Source organism: Sipha flava, unplaced genomic scaffold (assembly GCF_003268045.1).
Source record: "Sipha flava isolate LNK unplaced genomic scaffold, YSA_version1 287_pilon_pilon, whole genome shotgun sequence".
NCBI lineage: Eukaryota > Metazoa > Arthropoda > Insecta > Hemiptera > Aphididae > Sipha > Sipha flava.
Genome location: NW_020272956.1, coordinates 128,288 through 149,396, shown reverse-complemented (window position 1 = coordinate 149,396; position 21,109 = coordinate 128,288). Strand labels below are relative to the sequence as shown.

The window sequence follows — 21,109 nt, the reverse complement described above, 5'->3', positions numbered from 1 at the left end:
AAATGTATTATATTTATACGTAATAATAATAATTATTGTTATATTTGACTTCGAACAATGGAAATAGTATAGCCGGGCTACGGTCCGGGGAGTATTGAATAATTATAATACCGTTGTACCGATGCCGCATATGCCTCGTTTTCCTCCACACGCCACCTCGGTTCACCGTTACCGGCATCCGCAACCGATGGTATTCCCTCCATTCACGCGACGATACCGTCCAACTAGCGCATTCGCGTTCTGTCCGTCGGCCGGTGTGATCGTACGCGCCGTCGCAGTTGTAACCTACGCGAGTGTTTACACACTGATAACGGATCGCGCCGCAATCGAGTGATAACGAACGTGCAACTACATCAACGATTACGGTGTCTTTCAAAACTTGGATCACTATTTCGCTGTAAGCAAACAACACAGTTCAGTAGTCAGCCGGTGTCCGGCCATTTGGTCCGCGAAAATGTGACCAGCCGATCGTCGACGCGGGAAACCATGTCCAGGAACACCAAAAGATGGTTGTTACAGTTGCAGATACTCCTGGCCCTGTTGGCGCTCGCGTCGTTCGTGTTCTATCAACAGGTCGGGCTTTCCGGCGGCAACGCATTAGCCCACGGCCAGCAACAGGTTAGTCTGAACCCTAATTACGTGCCACCTTAAAGCCACATCTACAGAAGAGACAGTTTGGTTAGAATGGGGCTACTAGTTAGCCACTTACAAACTTATCCACCAGGATTTTAGTCTAATGACATTATCTGATATGTTTGTTTGAAAAATTATTCAAGACCAAATTGTTATGTCTGTTATTGGTTTTGCTTTATTTTCTATCTGCATAGGCCCTGTGTTAATTTTATCTTTTTTTCTTTTTCATTGTATCCATCAGCAATTGAAAAAAATTACAAACTCGACTGACTATTTGTTGCCTGACCAAAAAACTGTACGACACAGCTTGCCAGTTGATGATGATCTAATAGACAATGTGTTTATTACTGTAAAAACCACCGGAAGAAATCATCTAACTAGGTTGCCAGTAATTATTAAAACTTGGTTTCAACTTGCTAAAAAACAGGTACTATTATATTTTTATTATAGTTTATATTCAATGTAATTTTTTAATGAAGGATAGAGTCCAACTGGTTCTTAAAGGCTTCATTAACAATCTCTATAAAGGGCCTCCAAAAACTATTTTTAAGATAAAAATTTAATCTGATACATTTCTAGTATAAGTCCAAAACTTTTATGATTTTAAAACATGGTTCATAAATAACAATTTTTTTAGAATTTTTATTAAACTTAAGTATTTGTTGTATGATCAGAAAAATAATGAATTTTCAAAGTAAAATATTAAATGAAATTAATTAAAATTAAAATGAATAATATTTTGAAGCTATAGAAAATGTTTTTTTTTTCATAAATTTATAAGCATAGTAAATATTATTGAAACTACATGATTGTTGAACCATATTATACAAAATGTTAAAAATACAATTATTACAAATTTTATAATCTTATGGTTCTTTAGTAGATCGTTCTCTTTTGGAATGCGATCCATAGTCATGGTATTGATTATTTGTATTAAACATTGTTTCATTAAGTTTTAGTTATGGCATCAAATTCAATAGCAAATTGCTGCAAAGCTAAAATATGTACTTCTATATTACTTAATTCACCAAGTTTAACCAAGGAATTATTAGGTATACTATTTTTAATAGATTTAAAAAATTTTAAGATCTAGACTAATATAATCTTTAAGTAACTCTGAGTTACTGAAGAACTTCTTCTATTCTAGATATCTAATATATAGTTTTATGTTTTAAATTGAAATCGGTTTTTTTTTAAAAGAGAAGGTCTCTCATCAACGGTTAGTTCTCCAAGCAATTTTTTTTTTTTTGCTACTTTCTTTCCTTAAACATTTGTCTTTAATAAAGTCATGACCATATAATTCCAATGCATTGCTAATTTGTTGTATAAAGTTATGGATATTAGAATAAAGTTAATTAAATCTTTGATCAGAATTAACTCTCCTTTTTTAATTTCGTATAATAAGTTTTTAATCATGTTAAAAGCAGTGGCAACTCGTCAGGGGAGGCAAGTGAGGCTTTGCTTCACTTAACTATTGCAAATAATAAGAAAATATACTATATATGTAGTTATTTCTTATTACCTTTAAGATTTATTTTTTTTTGCTACTCTAATTTTCTCTAAACATTTGTCTTTATTAAAATCATCCCCATATGATTCCAACACGTTGTTAAATTGTTGTATAAAGTTATAGAAATCAGAATAAAGTTCATTTAATCTATGATCAGAATTATCTCTCCTTTTTTTAATTTTATATAATAAGTTTGTAATTATATTTAAAGCAGTGGTGACTCATCAGGTGAGGCAAGTGAGGCTCAGCCTTACCTAATTGTTGTAAATAATAAGAAAGTATACTATATGACTTATAGTACATATAGTACCCATTGTGTAGTTATTTCTTATCGCCTTTAAGAATATTATATTCAGTAATAATACAATTTTAAATAGAAAAGTTTTTTGTTATTCTATGTATTATATATCCAATGCTACCTATTAATCAAAAACTATGACGGAATGTTCGTGCCTCCGTGGAATGATAAAAATTAAAATCACAGAAATGATAAATTAAGATTTTAATTTAATTTTTTTTTTTTGATGAATGGTTGATGAAACCGAAATCCGGAGAGTGGCGAAGAGTTCCGAGAGGCTAAATATATTTCGCGGTTGATTTTTGGTATGAATATAAAATATATAAAGAGGGTGTATGTCAAAAATTGTATGAAGAAATGAGGCAGAACGATTTTTGTTTCCGGGTAATGTTAACATTATTATTGGTCTTTTATATATGAGCGACGTAACATTCACTAATAAAAATAGGAACGGGGAGACAGTCATAATGTCGTGTACTGTACACTTACCTGTAATGCTTTTATCACTAACTAAGGATATCAATTCTTAAGTGTCCAAGTTCAAAATTACCATCATTTAGAAAGTGGATTGAACCGTATTATAAATGGGCATGGCCGTTTTCGACCAAAAACGTACTCTTCCCTTTTCGACCAAATTTAAAATAGGTTGATTCACTTTTCGTCCAAAACAAAAATGTATGTAATAAATTTAAAATAATAAAATAATTATGTACAATTTTTGTCAATAATTATTAAAATATTAATGTAAAAGAGAACGATATTTTGTATCTAATTTTGATCTCTTATCGTATTGAAAATTGTTTGCATTGTTTTTAAAAAAATCGGAATTTTAATTTTAAAAATGTTAGGTCATCGCTCGTTACGCCTGCCGGATTCACTCATCAACTCAAGTGCCACTGCATGAAACTTTTCGAGCGGATGGGGTTTCGCCCCAAAGAGAATTATAGTGTAAGCCTAACCTAGTTTTTATACAAACCTTGATACTGTTGCAAATGGGATTATGTTCTGTATATGAACCTAAAACCTCGCTACGTGAGTAAAACCCTGGGTCGTCATTAATATATTATAGTAGTTTCCATCATAATCAAACATTGTATATCATTATTTTATTATTTTAAATTTATTATATAAATTTTTGTTTTGGTCGACAAGGCAATCAGCCTATTATACATTTGATCGAAAAGTGAATTGGCCGAAAAGGGAAGGGTACGATTTTGGTCGAAAACAGACTCGCCTTAACAAATAAGGTGAGGTTTTCAAAACTTTAAATAATAATTCATTTTTTTGTCAATATTGTAATAAAGTAGTTGTAGTACAAAAAACAATTCAATTTGATCAGCACGTTAATTCATTTTCACACGAAAAATATTCGAAAACTCCCACTTCTAAACAAACATTTATTAATCAATAGTCAACATTAGGTGAAAATCAATCAGTATTTTTCGAAGACCTTTGTTCAGCTTTGATTGCTTCTAACATATCACTGCATAAATTACAAAATACCAATTTCACATATTTTTTGGAAAAATATACTCATTTACATATACCTGATGAAAAGTACCCTAAGGAAGAATTATGCAATCAAATGTTACACAGACGTTTTAAAAAAATACGAGAAAATATAGGAAGTTCATTCATATATTTTTGTATCGATGAAACTACTGATTCATTGCGAACTTTATTGTTGGAAAATTAAATGTTGATTCACCATCAAAATCGTATCTTTTAGCATCTAAAGTTCTTGAAAAAAACAAATAATAATATCATAACAAAATTTGTAAATGATTGTCTTAGAGTATTATGGTCAGAGCAGTGGCGTCTACATTATTTTTGTATGGGGGGGGGGGGGAATCAGTTGCAAACAAATCATTATGGAAGGAAAATTCCTAAACCTAAGTACCTGTACATTTAAATAATAAAAGTTATATATATTGAATGTGTCAAAATAATAATTTATAATCAGTTTCGGGTTGGGGGAAGGGGCAGCTGCCCCGGGCCGCAAAATTTTAGGGGCGGCAATTTTTTGACGACGTCAACAAAAGTTTTGAAATTTTCTAATGTATATACTAGTTTTTAGGAAAAATTATTGATTTAATTTTGAAAAATATTAATAACAGTTATATAATATTATAATTATAATAGTTATTTTATATTATATTAAACCGCTGAGTTATTTCGTCTGTGGGTGTTGAGCATATTAAGGGTAAAACCATATTATTATTATTTAGCGTTCGGACCTATGCATTTTTATATTCATTACACTAACATAAAATTGTGTTTTTTGTATTTCTTATATATCTCTACGTGTGTATTATAATTTTAATATTATTAAATTTGATATTAATAGTTTCAAATAATTTATTTACAAAGTACTAAGTAATTGTTTTTGTTATCTCTCTCTCGTCTCGTGGTCATACTTGTAGTTGTCGTCGTTGTCGAGTTCGATTCACGAATCATGATTGATTGGAAAACAAACGTACCTAATATTTTATTTTCAATCAATACGAATGGAAAGCGCATACAAATGCATATATTGGAAAAAATGAGTTGTTTGAGTTTTTTTTTTTAATGTGGAAGGAATTGACGATGATATTTTATGAGAAAAATCAAAGCAATTAGTAAATATTTATAGTTTTTTAACCGGAACTTAAAAATGAGATTATACAATTTAAAACAATAATCAAGTATTTTTCAGAAGATGAAATATTATTTATGCACAGTTTTCTTGAAGTATTAACAGTATCAAAATTAAATGATTCATTTCCTATTGTGGAAATAGCTTTAAAACTTTTTATATGTATACCATGTTCAAATGCTAGCGGAGAAAGATTCTTCTCAGTTTTAAAAAGAGTCAAAACTATCAGAAAACATAATTATCTAATGAAAATATGTCATTATTTTCTCTAATATCTATTATAAATATTTCCTATAAATTATAAGTTGGAATGATATTATTAAAGAGTTTGCTACACAGCAAGCTAAAAAATAGTTGTAAATGTTTTATATTGAATACATTTGTATTAAAATGTTTATATTTAGTACCTACTAAGGTCTATAAATTTAAAAACTACTGGTGTTACAATATGTTTATAAATATAAATAAATTAAACAGTCTTAACTATGATGTTACTTGTTGTATATATATATTTTAGTTTATGGAGGGGGTTGAAGGGTGGAATTTTAAAATCTGCCTCCATGCGGCAAATTTGTTAATCCAGCGCTGTTTACAATAAATTCTTGCAATATTTTTTTGTTTCCTTATAATTTCCTTACATTAAGAACACTATTTTATATAATTTTGAAAAAGCCTATAGAGGGGGGGGGATCTGACCCCTGTATACGCCACTGGACCAGAGGGAGGTAACAACAAAAAAGTTTTATTAATGTTACCCGATGCAGCCCTATATATGGTTAAGGCTGCTAACAATTTAAAACCATTTTATTCCAATTTTATTCATGTGACTTGTGCTGCTCATGGGATTCATTGAATCGCAGAAAAGATTATGGATATTTTTCATGAAATAAACGATTTAATTAACAACGGAAAAAAGATATTTTTGAAAGCTCCTTATAGAATTCAATTATATCATTGAATCATTTATCATGAAATGTTACCTAATACACCATTACCGCCTCAACCTATAATAACACGATAGTGAGCTTGGTTAAAATCGGCAATATTTTATGCAGATAATTTCGAACATTTTAAAAATGTTATTCAAAACCTACAAGAAAATGGTGTCAAACATATGATTTTGGGAAAAAATACTTTTTTTTAATGTAAAACGAGTTCCCTTCTTTAATTTTGCCAATTCGACCACTTTTCTTACACCATATTAATATTATACCTACTTAGTAATTTGTTACCAACCATAAATATAGATTATATTATTTACAATTATTTAAAAATTATAAAAATATTTTTTAATTTTTTTGCATTTCCATTTTGTAAATTATAAGATCTAAAACAAATATTTAATAAATTAATAAATTAACAAGCTTTTCTTACTATTGTAAAAATAAATAATAAGTCAAAAAATAATTTGGAGTTGCGAAACATAGCGAGTGGTTATCAAACACGCGAATTATCCATTACATTAAAAATTATATGTCGTATAGATTTAAGGATTAGTATAAAAGAGTAAAACAATGTATGATATTATGGAGATGACAACTAAGAGTTCCTATTATTATTACTTATGTAGGGTTAAAGTTTCAAATGTTACGTGAAAATGTCGTGTTTCAAATAATTTCACAATTGGATTACGTTTTTATTATTATCTATAGATTGTTATCTATCAAAAATATACTCTGTACGTTTTAGCGGTTATGATGCAATTTTAATTTTTTTAATTTTGAAGAAAATAATAAGAAACAAAATTAAATTATTTAATTCCTTGGGACTAATTTTTTTTACCAAAATGTTCCTTTAATCATTGTTAATAAAAATAAAAAATATCCTCCCGTAGCCCAAGGCTTCAAATCTGTTTTTACCAAAAAGAACACTTACAGTATTATTAATTGTATCATACATATTTTGTATTGAAAACAGTTTTTTTTATTTTGTTAATATGTTAAAATAATTTAATTTTAATATTATAATTTATATTTCAGATTTTGAAGGTAGGAATTTATTATTTATGTTTTATATAATATAGGAGGTATACTTGTTATTTTTTCAGTGAAATAAGTGCTTAAAGTTTCAAATATTTTTATCACCAAATTAAAAATCATCAAGCATTTAAATCAAGTTTTTGGTGAACTTATAGATTTTTGAACATTTTAATTTTGTGATTTTATGCAAGCTAGTTAATATTTTATTCTAACTATAGTTTACTTATTCATTATTTGTGTAGTTACATTTAAAGCATATCTAGATTTATTTTTCAGACTTTCTATAAAATTCGGTACATAAGTGTCACTTGGTACTTATTTGTATTAATTTTGATAAAATAAATGATTTCTTTGTTTTATATTTTCTAGACATTTAAATAAGATTTTTATAATTATATTTATTATATTTTTATAATGATGTGTTAGTTTAGACTGATTGAATACGGAATTTTAATGAAAATGTTATATTATGAATTCATTTAAATTTTCATGTATCTACATGGCTGCATCCGAATTGGGTCCTGAATTTAAAAGTACTACATTAGTTGGGTCTTTTAAATACTACACTAGTTGGGTCCCGGATTTTTATAAGTAGGTACTACACTAGTTCCTGAATATTTTTTGGTAAGTTCTATAATATACTAACATTTTTCTTCCCATTTTAATAGACTTAAGACTGTCTATGATTTATTTAGACCACAGGTATGGTTAAAAATGTTTTTATAGTTTTTCTTTTGTTTTTTAGTTTCTTTTCCATTATTTTTTATTTATACTATATAATGATTTTAACATTTTTAATATTTTTACCAACACAATTCTAATAAATTATATTTTAATGGAAAATAAACTAAAAAACCAAAAAAAAAAAACTATAAAAACATTTTTAACCATACCTTTGGTCTAAATGGATCATCTATTATAGATTATTATTATTATTATTATTATAGATCGTCATCTGTTAAAATGGGAAGGAAAATGTTAGTATAATGTAGTACTTACCAAAAAATATTCATGAACAAGTGTAATACCTAAAATAATTCAGGACCCTACTAGTTTAGTACCTATAAAAATCTGGGACCCAACTAGTGTAGTGCCTATTAAAATCCGGGGTCCAACCTGTACACTACCTGCAATTAGCCTCAAGTACTCGGGACCCAACTCGGATACTCCGATCTATGTACATATACCTACTGCGTATCGACTTCAGTGACTTTCCCAATTATTCTTGTGTTGGTTGTGATCCATTGACAAATATTTTAATAAAATAATTTTCAAACAATTATTGGTATGTATAAATGAATATGATTTTTAATAGATGAAATGTTATAATAGTTTAAGTAACTGTAGTTTAAAATAAGATTATCTTATGGTATTTACGAACTTAAGTGTCATTTAATTTATGTAATTCAGTTGAATTTAAATAATTCATGGAAGCGTCTTAAAAATAATTTTATTTTGTGATCATAAAACTGTTTTACTTTTGAAAACCGGTTCATTGATATCGGTTATTTCTCGTAGTACTATATACATATAGGTAGACATAAGTAGTTTTTGTGTTGGTTAATATATGCAGAGATCATTTAGTTACCTAATCGATTATATTTCATCAAGTTATTCAATTTAACAAAAAAGTTATTTTTTCAATAATAGTAAAATATATTTGAAGAATTATTTAAATGTATGGGAAAATCTATAATTTTTTAAATTAAAAAGTAAAAAATATTTTTCATTTAAAATAAGATATTAAATATATAAATGATTTAATCTGGTTCGTTAGTAGATATGTCGATACATGCAATTATCAAATGTCAATAATAATATATTAATTATCAATATAATCAAACAATAATGATTTAAAACATAAAAGTAGAAAAATATTAAAATAAATGTTACATTTATAAAATATGTATAACATTTTAGCCAACCTTCTAGAATTTCAGTAGGAGGACTTGTTAGTTTTAATCTATAATTGTTTTCAAATGTCGGCTACATTTATTGCATAGAAAAATATTAAATAAATAGTTTTGTATAGTATGTAGATAAGTTAATATTGAACCATATATTCCTTAATTTTAATATTACAATTGATATGATTTTTTCTACTCGTATATTTCTGCATTTCCTTAGTTATAGTTATTAATAGTGAATACAATATGTTGGTTATTTATTTATTTCTTTGCTTTTTTGTTATTTAATTTTTAAAGTAAATTATATGTTTTAGTAAAGTTTAAAATATTAAGCTGATATTTTTACTATTCTGGGTTATTATTATATTGTAATTAAAAAGTATAAATATACAGTGAAATTTCAGTCGCTTGAATTGGAAAGTAATAAAATAATTGTGATAGTTAAGAAATGAGCATGTCTATAAAACATGTATGGTATTATAGTATATTGTATTTATTACATTTTTATCGATTTCTATATGCTATGTGTATATTACTGATATTTTTACACATTACACAAATATTACTATTCAATATGATATCGTTAACTTTGCAATATTCTAAAATAAATAATGATATTAATTTTCCTCGCTAATTGAAAAACCAAGTTATAATTAATAGGTAATAATAGTAACTAATACTCGTATATATGTAATAGTGTTTAAGTATAAAATGTATCCAGAAACGTAATATTCATTATAAAATCAAGGTTATCTAGATCTACTGTATTAAAAAAATGTAGGGTGATACGTGAAGGCATTTTCTGAGTTGTACATCTATGAATACCTATAATTATAAACATTTTAATCTAAAAATATGCCATGTTGATTATTAATTAAAATAAGTTTTCAAATTAATTTATTTTATTTTCCTAGACTTGGTTTTTCACGGACACTTACGATCAACATTTAAGTCAAGTGACGGGTAAGTTGTATGATTAATAATTTATATTTGAATATAATTTAGTTGTTAATATTCTGTGTAATTGTATTTATTGATATGAGAAGTTATAATATAATTAACCTATGTCATATTAAAAAAGTTACTTAAATATTATTATTTATTATATTCTTAATTATGTGTTTATACATTTTGATTTTTTGATATTCTATTGTGTGTAAGTTTACGGTTTAAAATTATGACTAAAGATATTTATTTATATTTTGATTTTAATATTAAAATGAAAAATGTATATCTATTGGTTATTTTAAAATATAAATATTTTTAAATTAATAAAAGTATAGTCAAAAATTAAAAATAAATTATAAACTAATAAGACGTGATTGATTATTTAAACAATCATAAATTGTTTAATTAGTATTATATCAGCCAAAATAATACTTATATCTTATAAAACTCAATGTTGTTATACGTACACAAATCTTAAAACCTTTATTTTTTACTGATCATTTAATTATAAAAATCTGATAAATTGCTTGCGTTTTTAGCAGGTGCTGTAAATGTACTTTTTTTGTTATTATTTTCATGTATCGTACCAACGATTTATGTGCAAGTAAATATTGTAGGACTGGTACTGAAATATATGATTATATACTTGAACCGCATACTTTATCGTACTACTTATTATTTTCGGTTTATATGGCTTGAATTAATGATAGTAATCAAGTATTAGTATTCATCGCTTTTTTATAATCTTACATTTCCTACCAAGTTTATTACATTTATTGAAATAGGATTTTTAATGCTTATTCTCTACACGTAGGTTGTTTAATTTACTCCAGTATATTAGATTTCTTAGAGATTATATAACCGTGTTCCTGAGTAATTGTCAGTTTTAATATTTGAGCTCTAACTAATAATTAACCAAGTAACATTCTGTAGTATAACAATTTTAACGCGTTCACATTTGTTAATACTATTTTTAGTTGATATAATAAAAAATTCAAAGCATTTTACTGCTGTAAATAATATTGATCTTGTTTTATTTAAAATTTTATTATAATTGAATAATTTGTGTTAAATATCTAATAATTCTTTCATATTAGCTTGGAAAATGTTAGTAGAAAATATTTTTTTCAGCAAATGTTGTTTAGAAATTAAATTATTAAAAATAAAAATCAATCACTTATGGAAAAAATTCACTATTTATGACCACGTATGCATGAAAGTTGTGTGTTTGACCATGTTAAAATGAAAATGTACCCAAGTACTTTAATTTTTAGAGTTAATAGAAAAAGCATTGAATATTTATTGCTATCTATACTTTTGAGGTTCTCATGATATAATAAATATATATAAAAATATAGAGTTTTCGTTAATTACATTTTATGACATTAAGTATAATACCTTTTTGTTCATAATAATTATGTATAAATTGCAACTCAAAAAGAATAAAAAAAAAAAAATTCTATAAGGTTTTCGTATTTATTCATTTTAATCTCAAGTTATTAATTTAAAAATGATGAAGATTTTTTAACTTGAATAATACTTCTTTGTATCTTCAAACAATATGAGTTTAACAATGAAGTTTTTTGTATGTGTAGGTTAATGTACACACGGGAAATAATTATGCGTATAAGATCATTGTTCATAAAAATTATTTGCTTAGTACTCTTTTCAATCTCCCAACTATTAAAAAAATTTAAATTATAATTAATAATACCCAATTTTCCTTTAATTACTGTGTAGTTTTGTTTTTTTAAAACTAGTTCATATCAATTATGAGACGAATAAATATTTATGTCTGAATATATTGTACTTAAGAGTAAAACTAAAACGTAGTTTTTGATTTTAAATAATAATAATAGTTATTGAATAAATAACAAAATAACATTTAATATTAGATTTTTAATTAATTTATAATTATTCTGATATCTAAAATCTCTTTAATGTTAATTAAAAATTATTTGAATGAAAGAAAACATAAGCAAAATCATCGAAGTGATCATCGTTTCAATTTGTTTTAATTTTTGGTTTTCAGGTGGTCACGTCATACATACTAACTGTTCGGCCACTCACAGTAGGTAAGTTATATATTATATGAACTTAATATTGTTAATAAATCGCAGTAGGATATCAATAAATAATTTTTTTTAAATTAAAAATCTTCATCGTTATTATATTTCATTCTAGTTTTAATTTGCTTTTTAGGCGTGCGTTGTGTTGTAAAATGTCTGTTGAATTAGACGTGTTCCTCGAATCGAAAAAGAAGTTAGTATATGTTTAGTAAAAAAAATTTAAATTAGTGTTCTAATATCTTTGGTATTTCATGTAGGATTCTTGTACTTTTTTTATAATATGACACTAATACATTTTTGTACGAAAATATGGTGTGTACATTTGATTTCAAAAGCTTAGTTAATTAATTATAATTTATATGGTGTAAATCATGTTATATTTGAACTAAAATAATAATAATTTGTTGCAATGTATTTTATTTTATGTATTCATATTTTATTTTACTCGTATTTGTTATTTTTTTTTTTTTTTTTTTATCGATTTAAGGTGGTTTTGTCACGTGGACGATGATAACTATGTTAATGTTCCTGCCTTGAATGGATTATTGAAAATGTATAATCCAATTAAAGATTGGTATTTGGGACGAACTAGTACAACAAAACCATTACAAATTCGCACAAAATCCCAAGTTAGTTTTCATTTATACAATTATGTAATAGATATATTTATAATTTATTGACCATTTTATTGTTTAATACTTTTACAGTAAAAAAAAAAAAAAAAAGTATATAAATAATATAAATACAAATAAAAGTTCCTGTTAGGAAGATTATTTATGTGAATGATTTTTAATAAATTATTTATATATTTTAAAATTAATTCTTTTCAAAAAATTTTTAAAATTATTTTAATAATTTTTTGGGAGATATACTAAATTTATTTCATTTTTTTCAAACTGTATTAAAATTAAAAATGCAACTAATAGAGTTTTTAAACTCAAGGAAAATCCTGTGTAGTAATTATATTTTTAACTGTGAAATTGGATGGAATTTTAATAATTATTTTTATAATTTAAATATTACTTAATTTAAAAATGTAAAAACTTTAACTAAATCATAGTTTTTTAAAATTAGTATTTGAAGTACTTTAAATTTATTACGCATTTATACTTCAAAAACACAATTGTAATTGTTTTGTCGCCTTTTCAATTGAAAGATTATTTTCATTCTTTTTTAATATTTTTTATAATTATTATAATTTTACTATCTCAGTTCAACATTAAAAAAAAATATTAGCATATTTATTGTTATTATTACTGCCTTAAGGGTTACTTATTTAAAATTTTATTATTTTTTAGAAAACTACTTTTTGGTTTGCTACTGGAGGTGCTGGATTTTGTTTGAGCCGTGCATTAGTGCTTAAAATGGCTCCAATATCTGGGTAAGTTATTAAAGAAAAACACTAAAATTATAAATAAATGAAAATAAATTTTCTATTGTCAAACTTGTTTTGTGTCACATTTAATCTCCTAATTAATTTTTTTAAATACACGTATTTTTAATGTGTTGCTTATAGTTTTTATAATGTGGAGTTATTGTGTTAGTTCTGTATTGATTTAAATCGGGAGAAAGATAAAAACAAATGAAAGTAACAATTGTTTGTTTGGTATAATACTTAATGGGCAGAAATTAAATTTTTTTTTTATCTATTGAGTTACAAATACTAGATTAATTAAAATAACATTTGATTGATTAAAAAATATGGTTGTGTTATTATTTATGATGTATAGACATATTTATACATTTTTGTTGCAGGTTATGTTAAGTAGGTACAATGTTTATGCTAATTATTTTTGATATTCTAAACCAGAATAATAGTCGTACGGCGTCAAAGAAGATGTTCTCGTGCGTGTCATGAAATTTGAATTTTTATGTGCATTTAATCTAAATTAGATATTGTATTGTTGAAGTTCCATCTCGTTCAATTTATTGTTCTTTTAGGTTAAACAATATCAACCAAAATTATACAATATTTAACATACTTTAAACATTTTTAATCAAATTGTTACCTATCTAGTTCTAAAATTTGTTCTTTATAAATTATGTTTTTTTTAATTTAATTTTTAGATTTAATTCTCAAAGAACCAATTCGTGGTTTATCTCGTTAAAAATCTAATGCTTATTAAAATACATTAAACTTTTAACATTGATATTATAAGTGTGAACTGCTGTGGATATATTTTTACTGTTTTAACTCATTTTGATGTATATCCAATATAATATCAGGTTTTTAACAGGTTTTCTGAGGTGAATAACATTTTAATACAACTATGATGACTTTTCGATTTATTTTTTTCATTTGTCGCTTTTAACAGTTGACCGATAAAAAATATCTGTTTTAATTGCTGGGACAAAACGAACTCAGTTATTTCCAATTTAATGATATGCAGTCTCTGAAAGTCAAATACATAATCATAACCCGTTTTTTTAAATTGAATAATAAATTGAGAGTTCCGATGCAGCTGCTAGTCGACACCCCTCGTCCCCTCTGTTTTCCTTCATCCTTTATCGTTAATCAAGTTGCTGAATTGACGAGTTAACCGGTTTATCACGTCAAGGCTCTCCGAAAAGGAGTTGTCTTGTTATGTGTTTTTCGCACTAATAAGCTCAAATTCCAATGGTAGTAAAATATGTTTCTATATAAATTATTTGTTAAATAAAAAAAGAAAGAATGAAAAGACAATTTCCCGCCATTGTTTAGAGAACCAAAAAGGTTTTAGATTGGTGTTTGTCGGGGAATGTAAGACGATTGTATAATTGGCAGATTTTAATTGGCTAAAATTCTTTGTGGAAGAAAAGTACCTATTTGGAATTGATCCAAATGTGAAGGTAATAGAATGAAAAAATTTAATTTCAATACATTAGATATTATGTTACCAGTTAAATGTTTGTATTGTTGATTCATTTTTAACCTTTAAGTATACGTTAAATTCCAACCAAGCGGTTTAATATTAATCAATCATAAGTTATAAACTTGTTAATTCATAGTAAAGTTTTAATTTATTTTAAAATAATTATATTATAATTTTTTTTATTAATGGGAATTAATAATTAATTGTAAGTATTTTACTATTTAACTAAAATCGTATTGAATCCTCTTTTTAGACGTTCCTCTATTTTGTTTGGTGAATGACAGGTATTAGATCAAGAACTTCACAACATTTTGCAAACTTACACCTCTCTAATTAAGTCGAGTTTATTGAAAGTTTGCCATATAATTCACCACAGATGGTCGAAAGTTTTAAAACTTGTTTAGTCTTTTGTATGGTGTCCTAGGCGTTACACTTAAAGATAAATTGATGGGATATAAAAACTTTTTAATTGGGTCAGGCTTAATAATAGTTGAGTAAATTTATAATTAATATTTGTGTATAATTTATAATAAAAAAAAAAAAATTAAGATAACTTTAGTAATTATTATACTTGATTAAAAAAAAAAAAATACAATGAGTGGTTATGTCGCTTAAAAATGATTTTATAAAGAATTAGTTTTGTTTCATTGAATGTTCGAGAATCAGATTTTTCCTATCAATATTTTAGGTATCTCATTATATTAAGGGTGCAAAAACCGTTTATTTTGTAGATTGTTAACTATTTACAATATTTTATACCATACCTATACTATTATTATAATGATAAATTATATACATTATTATTTATTCAACGTTGTAAATAACGTAATTCTTCTTTTTCTTCTCCTTCGCCTTTCTCTCAACTATTTGGGTCAGCCACCCTTATAAATAACGTAATTATTCAATGAAAATATACTTTTCATTAACAATTTTAAGTGTAAATCCAAATGCGTTTCTCATTAATTATCTGCGTTTTAAGGAACTGACGTCCCATAAATAATGAATATATATTATAATGATTTACTAATAACATTAACTGTATATTTTGTTACTATTTATATAATAAAAGTGGGGCTTAACTCTTTGTGTAATTCCTAGTGTTTCTAATTTTAAAACAAGTTTTTTTTACAATTAAAATCTTACGACAGTAAAACTGTTTTGAGTTTTCATTCATTCGTGAGTTATATAAGAAGTACATTTAATCATACTATCATATGGCTTAGTAAGACATTTACTTTGAAAACAGAAAGATGACGTGTGAATGATCGTTTATTAGACGATTTTATTTTTTCACATGCCATGTGTCACACACTTACATATAAAGAAGTTTATTTGTCAACCATCCAGAAAATATACATATTTGAACACTTTAAGAATAACAATGTATAAGAGTTTCCTAGATGAATAATTTAAATCATGGCTCTACGTTTTTATTATGCAGACACAGTAAACGTCTCAAAGTGTTTTATTTAAAAATTATTTTGTTTTAATTAAATCATTTTGCTTTTTGTTTTGTCGCAGGAACGGGAAACTTATGGCGATTGGTGATCGTATTGGTCTCCCAGATGATGTCAGCGTCGGTTATGTTATTGGTATGAATCACGATATAATTTTTAGATTAACACTATTGTTATTATAATTTTAATTAATTAATTTCATTTTTATAGAACATTTACTAAAAATACAATTGACTAGAGTAGAACAATTTCATTCTCACTTGGAGCCAATGAAACACATTAAAACACATATGTTTAGTGAACAAGTAATAACAATAAATAATAATAGTCAGTGGCATCATTTGGGAGGTGACAAGGTGGGCATTTTCCCCTGTCTGGTTTTAAAGCACCCCAAAGAACCGGTCGTTGTCGTTTAGCCATAAGCCGTTATTTGTGAAAAATCAAGCATATTTTTATAATTTTGAAAATACTGCTTACTAGATAATTATTTACTGCCACAATATTTGGTAATTGCCAATTGGTATAAACTATAAATAGACATATGAGCATTTTGCAAGAATATTAGATTTTTGAATGAACTTAATCATTGTTTCAGCAATTCTAGCAATGAAATAATTTTTAATAGTAATATTTTCTTATCTTCCAGTCTTCATTATTTTAATTTCAAAAGTCCAATTTCAAAATTGTCTTTCCATAATCATTAGTAGTAATTTTGAAATTGATAATTTAACACTCTAAACTGAATTCTTATGTGCAAAAAACTTAATTAACTTAAATTATTCTAATATAGAACAAGATGATGTAATTCATGATTTTTTTCTATTTCTGAAATTTTAAATGAACTTTATAAAGCTTTAACTGAAACTCTTAAAATTATAAATGTTATTTTAACTTTGCTTGTAACAACTGCTTCCAATGAACTTTTTTTTTCTTCCCTTAAATTAATTAAAACCTATCTAGACTTGATAATGGGCAATGGTCGGCTGAGTGATTTTTTGGTTATAGTTGTTGAAAATGATATTACTGCAAAAATCAGTTTAGATGATGCATTAAATGTATTTTCAAAAATGAAAAATAGAAGATATCAGCTTACAGCTTAGATTAATTTAGGATTAAGTTAGATTAAGTTAACCTTGTTTAGGTCATGTTAATAAAATACAAAATTATATTTTGCAAAAATTTAAGTTGTATATTTATATAATATATAAAATATGTGCTTTAAATATTAGTTAAAACGTGTGAGCGAAACTCCATATTTCCCCCGGTAGTATGGTCTAGTCAAAAACGTGACCCCCCCTCTATCAAAAACTGAAATGACGCCACTGATAATAGTTAATGGTAATTACGAGTAATTCACATTCATAACGAGCATGTTTGTTTTATATAGCTGACGTTCAGTTATTCTTTGGACAATGAACCAAATACTGTTGACGTGAATGGATTCAATGAAATCACCGACCCTACGAGGTTAGCATTTAGTTTTTGTAATAAATGTATACTCTACAAGAAGTAGTATAGGTATATTTCAAATTGTATTTTTAATTTCAGATTTTTTTCATTACATTGCTTTTTGTTTCCTGAATCTTCGTGCTGTGTTGAGAAATGAATTATTTCATCGTTCTTGATACAGTGAGAGTTAATGAAATCAAATTTAGAATCGTTTTGTAGTATTGCTCGTTAATTTTTAAGTTTTTTTTTTTTTATATTATTTGTCTTGTTTGGCCTAACGTTTTATTAATCTGAAATATAAAAGCCATTAATCATAAGGTCTTCAAAGAAAGCGCATGTCATGGTTGAGCATAAGGTGGGAAACCGTCATATAACGTCGACTTTAATATTCGTTATTTTACAGTTGGGTACTCTTTTTCCATAATGCGTCCAAATGGTAGGACCGATAACATTCCCTCATTACATCGTTTGTTGCCATACTGACAACAATAAAACAATTTTCGAGTAACTTCGTGTTTTCCTTAATCAAATTGACAACAAACACGGAGAATACGGTATATTTTAGGATTTGATTCACTTCAGTTTTTGAAGTAGAAAGATCTCGGAACGAACATAATTGTAGTGTTATTATCATGTTTCTGGTTTTATTATTATTTATTAATTAACAGTACAATAGTATAATATAACATTTTTTAAAATAGTTAAATAATATTTACTATTTTAAATAAATTTTAAACTTAACTTGAATATACCCTATTTATAAAGAACCTGAGAATATTAATTGTTTCTTATGTACACAAGAAACGTTGAAACAATAAGAAATATTTAGTCAAAAAAAAGCATTAAGATATCAGATGGTATACTTCCCTATTGGTCGTTAATTTACTTATGATTCGAACATAGTAAAATGCAAAAATAGTGTGATTTTGGTCTATAAAAATTAATATATTAATAAATTCGCGTATTATTATAATAGAATTGTATAGTGGTATTAAAATCACTTAAGAATATTCGTCTGTTACTAATAATTTGTTATGTTCACTATAATAGTTTACTTTAATTGTTATTTAATAAACGAAAATATACTATAACCTCAGAGAGTTGTCTATAAAACTCATTTTATTTGGTGGGACTAATATTAGATAAATAAAAGGTTTCAAGTTAATAACGAATCGTATAAGTGTAAATGAAGGATCTGATCATAACTAGCTTGTTTTCATTGCCTTGTGTGTCGTCAAAAGTAGATTACTGACGTATAATGTAACTATAAGTCAACAAAGTGATATTTTAATTTTAATGTGTGTGTATGTAAAGTTTACACGTTATTTCAAAGGTTTCGCATCGCAACTCATTGATCCCCTTGTTTTTTTTTTAAAATACTCGTGTATGAACTATCCAAATACATGTTTAGATCGTAGGTTTGTGGTACGTGATTTATCCGACGGCACCTTGTTAGCGTGCATGTCAATTGTTTAGTTTTAGTTTTTTTTAAAAAAAAAAAATGAATGTCTGTGATATAGAATTTTAAGCCATTATTTCTACGTAGATATATTATTATTATACCTTATTTATTTGTTGTTTAATCAAAACTTGTAACATAAAATAACAGATTTTTTTTTACCTTTTGTATTTTTTTAACAGTTAAAATATTTTTATTTTTCGTTAATTTAAATAAATTGTTCATTTTTTTTTTATTATACTTTAAGTGTCTATTGCTGATGTATTTTTAATGACAATAAAGGTTTTTATCAACACTTCCATTTTATTTATTTTGATTTTTTTCAGCTGTATAACAAAGCAGCTCATTAAAGTCGAGTTCTATCATCTGATATTTCTAGCAGATTATTATATTATATATATGTTCCAGTTATTTTTTATCATTTTAGATTAAATAATCATTGAAAGATGGGTTTGGAAATAATATTGATTAGAAATTGAAAATAAAAATTATTTTTGTTGTTTGTGTTTTTAAAGCTTTTGTTTTAGTTTTTACTCATACATCAATAATCTACAGAAAATGTTATTGTATTCGAGGAATGATAATTGATTTATTTTGAAAAAATGATTAATATTATGCATCACCGGCCACAAAGTTTACAAGGTTTAGTGCCAGGATAGGAGAAAATTGTGATTCAAATCTGTATTCATCATTGCGAACGCATCTCGACCGACGGTGTACGTCGGTCGAGATTCGTTCGCATATATATTATATTATATAATATAAAATAATGATAGGTTGACAAAAGTAAGACTAGCGATTTATTCGTTTAAATGGTTTATTTTGCGTGAGAGAAAAATAAAATAGAAGAAAAAAAATTTCGACGTCCGACGATGAGGGAACGTCTCGCGCGATAAATGCTGTCATACGCGAGTGTCACGTACAAGCTTCGCTTAGGTTTTTATATATACCTACCCTTAGGACATCAATTGCCTTCATATCTATAAAGGACTTCCCCATCGATGGCGGTATAATATTATATATATGTATCGTATTGATTCAAATAAAATTTTTCAATCTCTCGGGTATATATATATATATATATATATAGATTTTATTATCATTTTTCTTTATACCGCTCTCTCTGCATCGTCTTTATTGAATATACATGTATAATATTTGTCTACGATTTTGGTTAAAAAGGGTTGATAATTATTTGGATCATTAAGAATTAAACGTGTTTTTGTAATTTAAAATATCGGTATGTAGTAATTAAAATTTTCAAAACTTGTAATGATGGCTTAGATATGCCTTGTAATACAAAAAAAGACACTGAGTTATAATTTATGAATGACACAAAGATTTTTTGTGTTTAAAACGTAATTGGTCCATGATAAGTTATAGATATTAAATATAACACTTAAGATTGTAGTAGGTACCTTTAATTTTTTTTTAAGTTACTGTATATCATATTTTAATATAATATAGTAATCATTTAATGAATATAATACAATTAAATGAATGATTGACAAAATAACGTATACTGTTAAGTCAGTTAGGTAAACATATTGGGGGTTGCAAATACATTTTTTAATCCATATGTAATTCGTGATTTCTTATATAAATTATTTGAATTTCCAAGTTTTCTAGACATAATCGCACACACGCTCATAAACAAAATTGTTCTATGAATATTTATCAGAATAATATGTGTGCTGTTAGGTTAAAAAATCCATCTGTCTTAATGTTTATATATATATGATAAACTATAGTAAAATGTATATGGTACAATACGGTCTATGTACTCAAGCATATATATTTATATTTTTTACTCATGTTTTTCTCGTCTCACGTAGTAAATAGAATAACACACATTACACGCGGTTTAAATAACAGTCATCGGTTTGTACTATAGGTACAAAATAATTAGTGGG

General features: G+C 26.0%; 1 protein-coding gene across 1 annotated transcript; it reads left to right on the top strand.

Annotated features, from left to right (window-relative positions):
• Positions 1–215: 215 nt before the first annotated feature.
• On the top strand, positions 216–19,347 carry LOC112685684 (fringe glycosyltransferase). Its single transcript, XM_025557623.1, has 11 exons — positions 216–618; positions 875–1,060; positions 9,877–9,925; positions 11,943–11,985; positions 12,113–12,172; positions 12,467–12,608; positions 13,278–13,360; positions 16,353–16,423; positions 16,499–16,593; positions 17,676–17,755; positions 17,837–19,347. Exons 1-11 carry the CDS (start codon positions 487–489, stop codon positions 17,892–17,894), a joined length of 999 nt encoding a protein of 332 aa, XP_025413408.1. The 5' UTR covers positions 216–486; the 3' UTR covers positions 17,895–19,347.
• Positions 19,348–21,109: the final 1,762 nt, after the last annotated feature.

What these genes read in the sequence shown, in the direction of transcription:
- LOC112685684 (XM_025557623.1), top strand. Translation starts at nt 487, where the DNA reads ATGTCCAGGAACACCAAAAGATGGTTGTTACAGTTGCAGATACTCCTG. An exon ending in TAGCCCACGGCCAGCAACAG is followed by an intron (nt 619 to 874) that starts GTTAGTCTGAAC and finishes TGTATCCATCAG; the next exon opens with CAATTGAAAAAAATTACAAA. An exon ending in TTCAACTTGCTAAAAAACAG is followed by an intron (nt 1,061 to 9,876) that starts GTACTATTATAT and finishes TTATTTTCCTAG; the next exon opens with ACTTGGTTTTTCACGGACAC.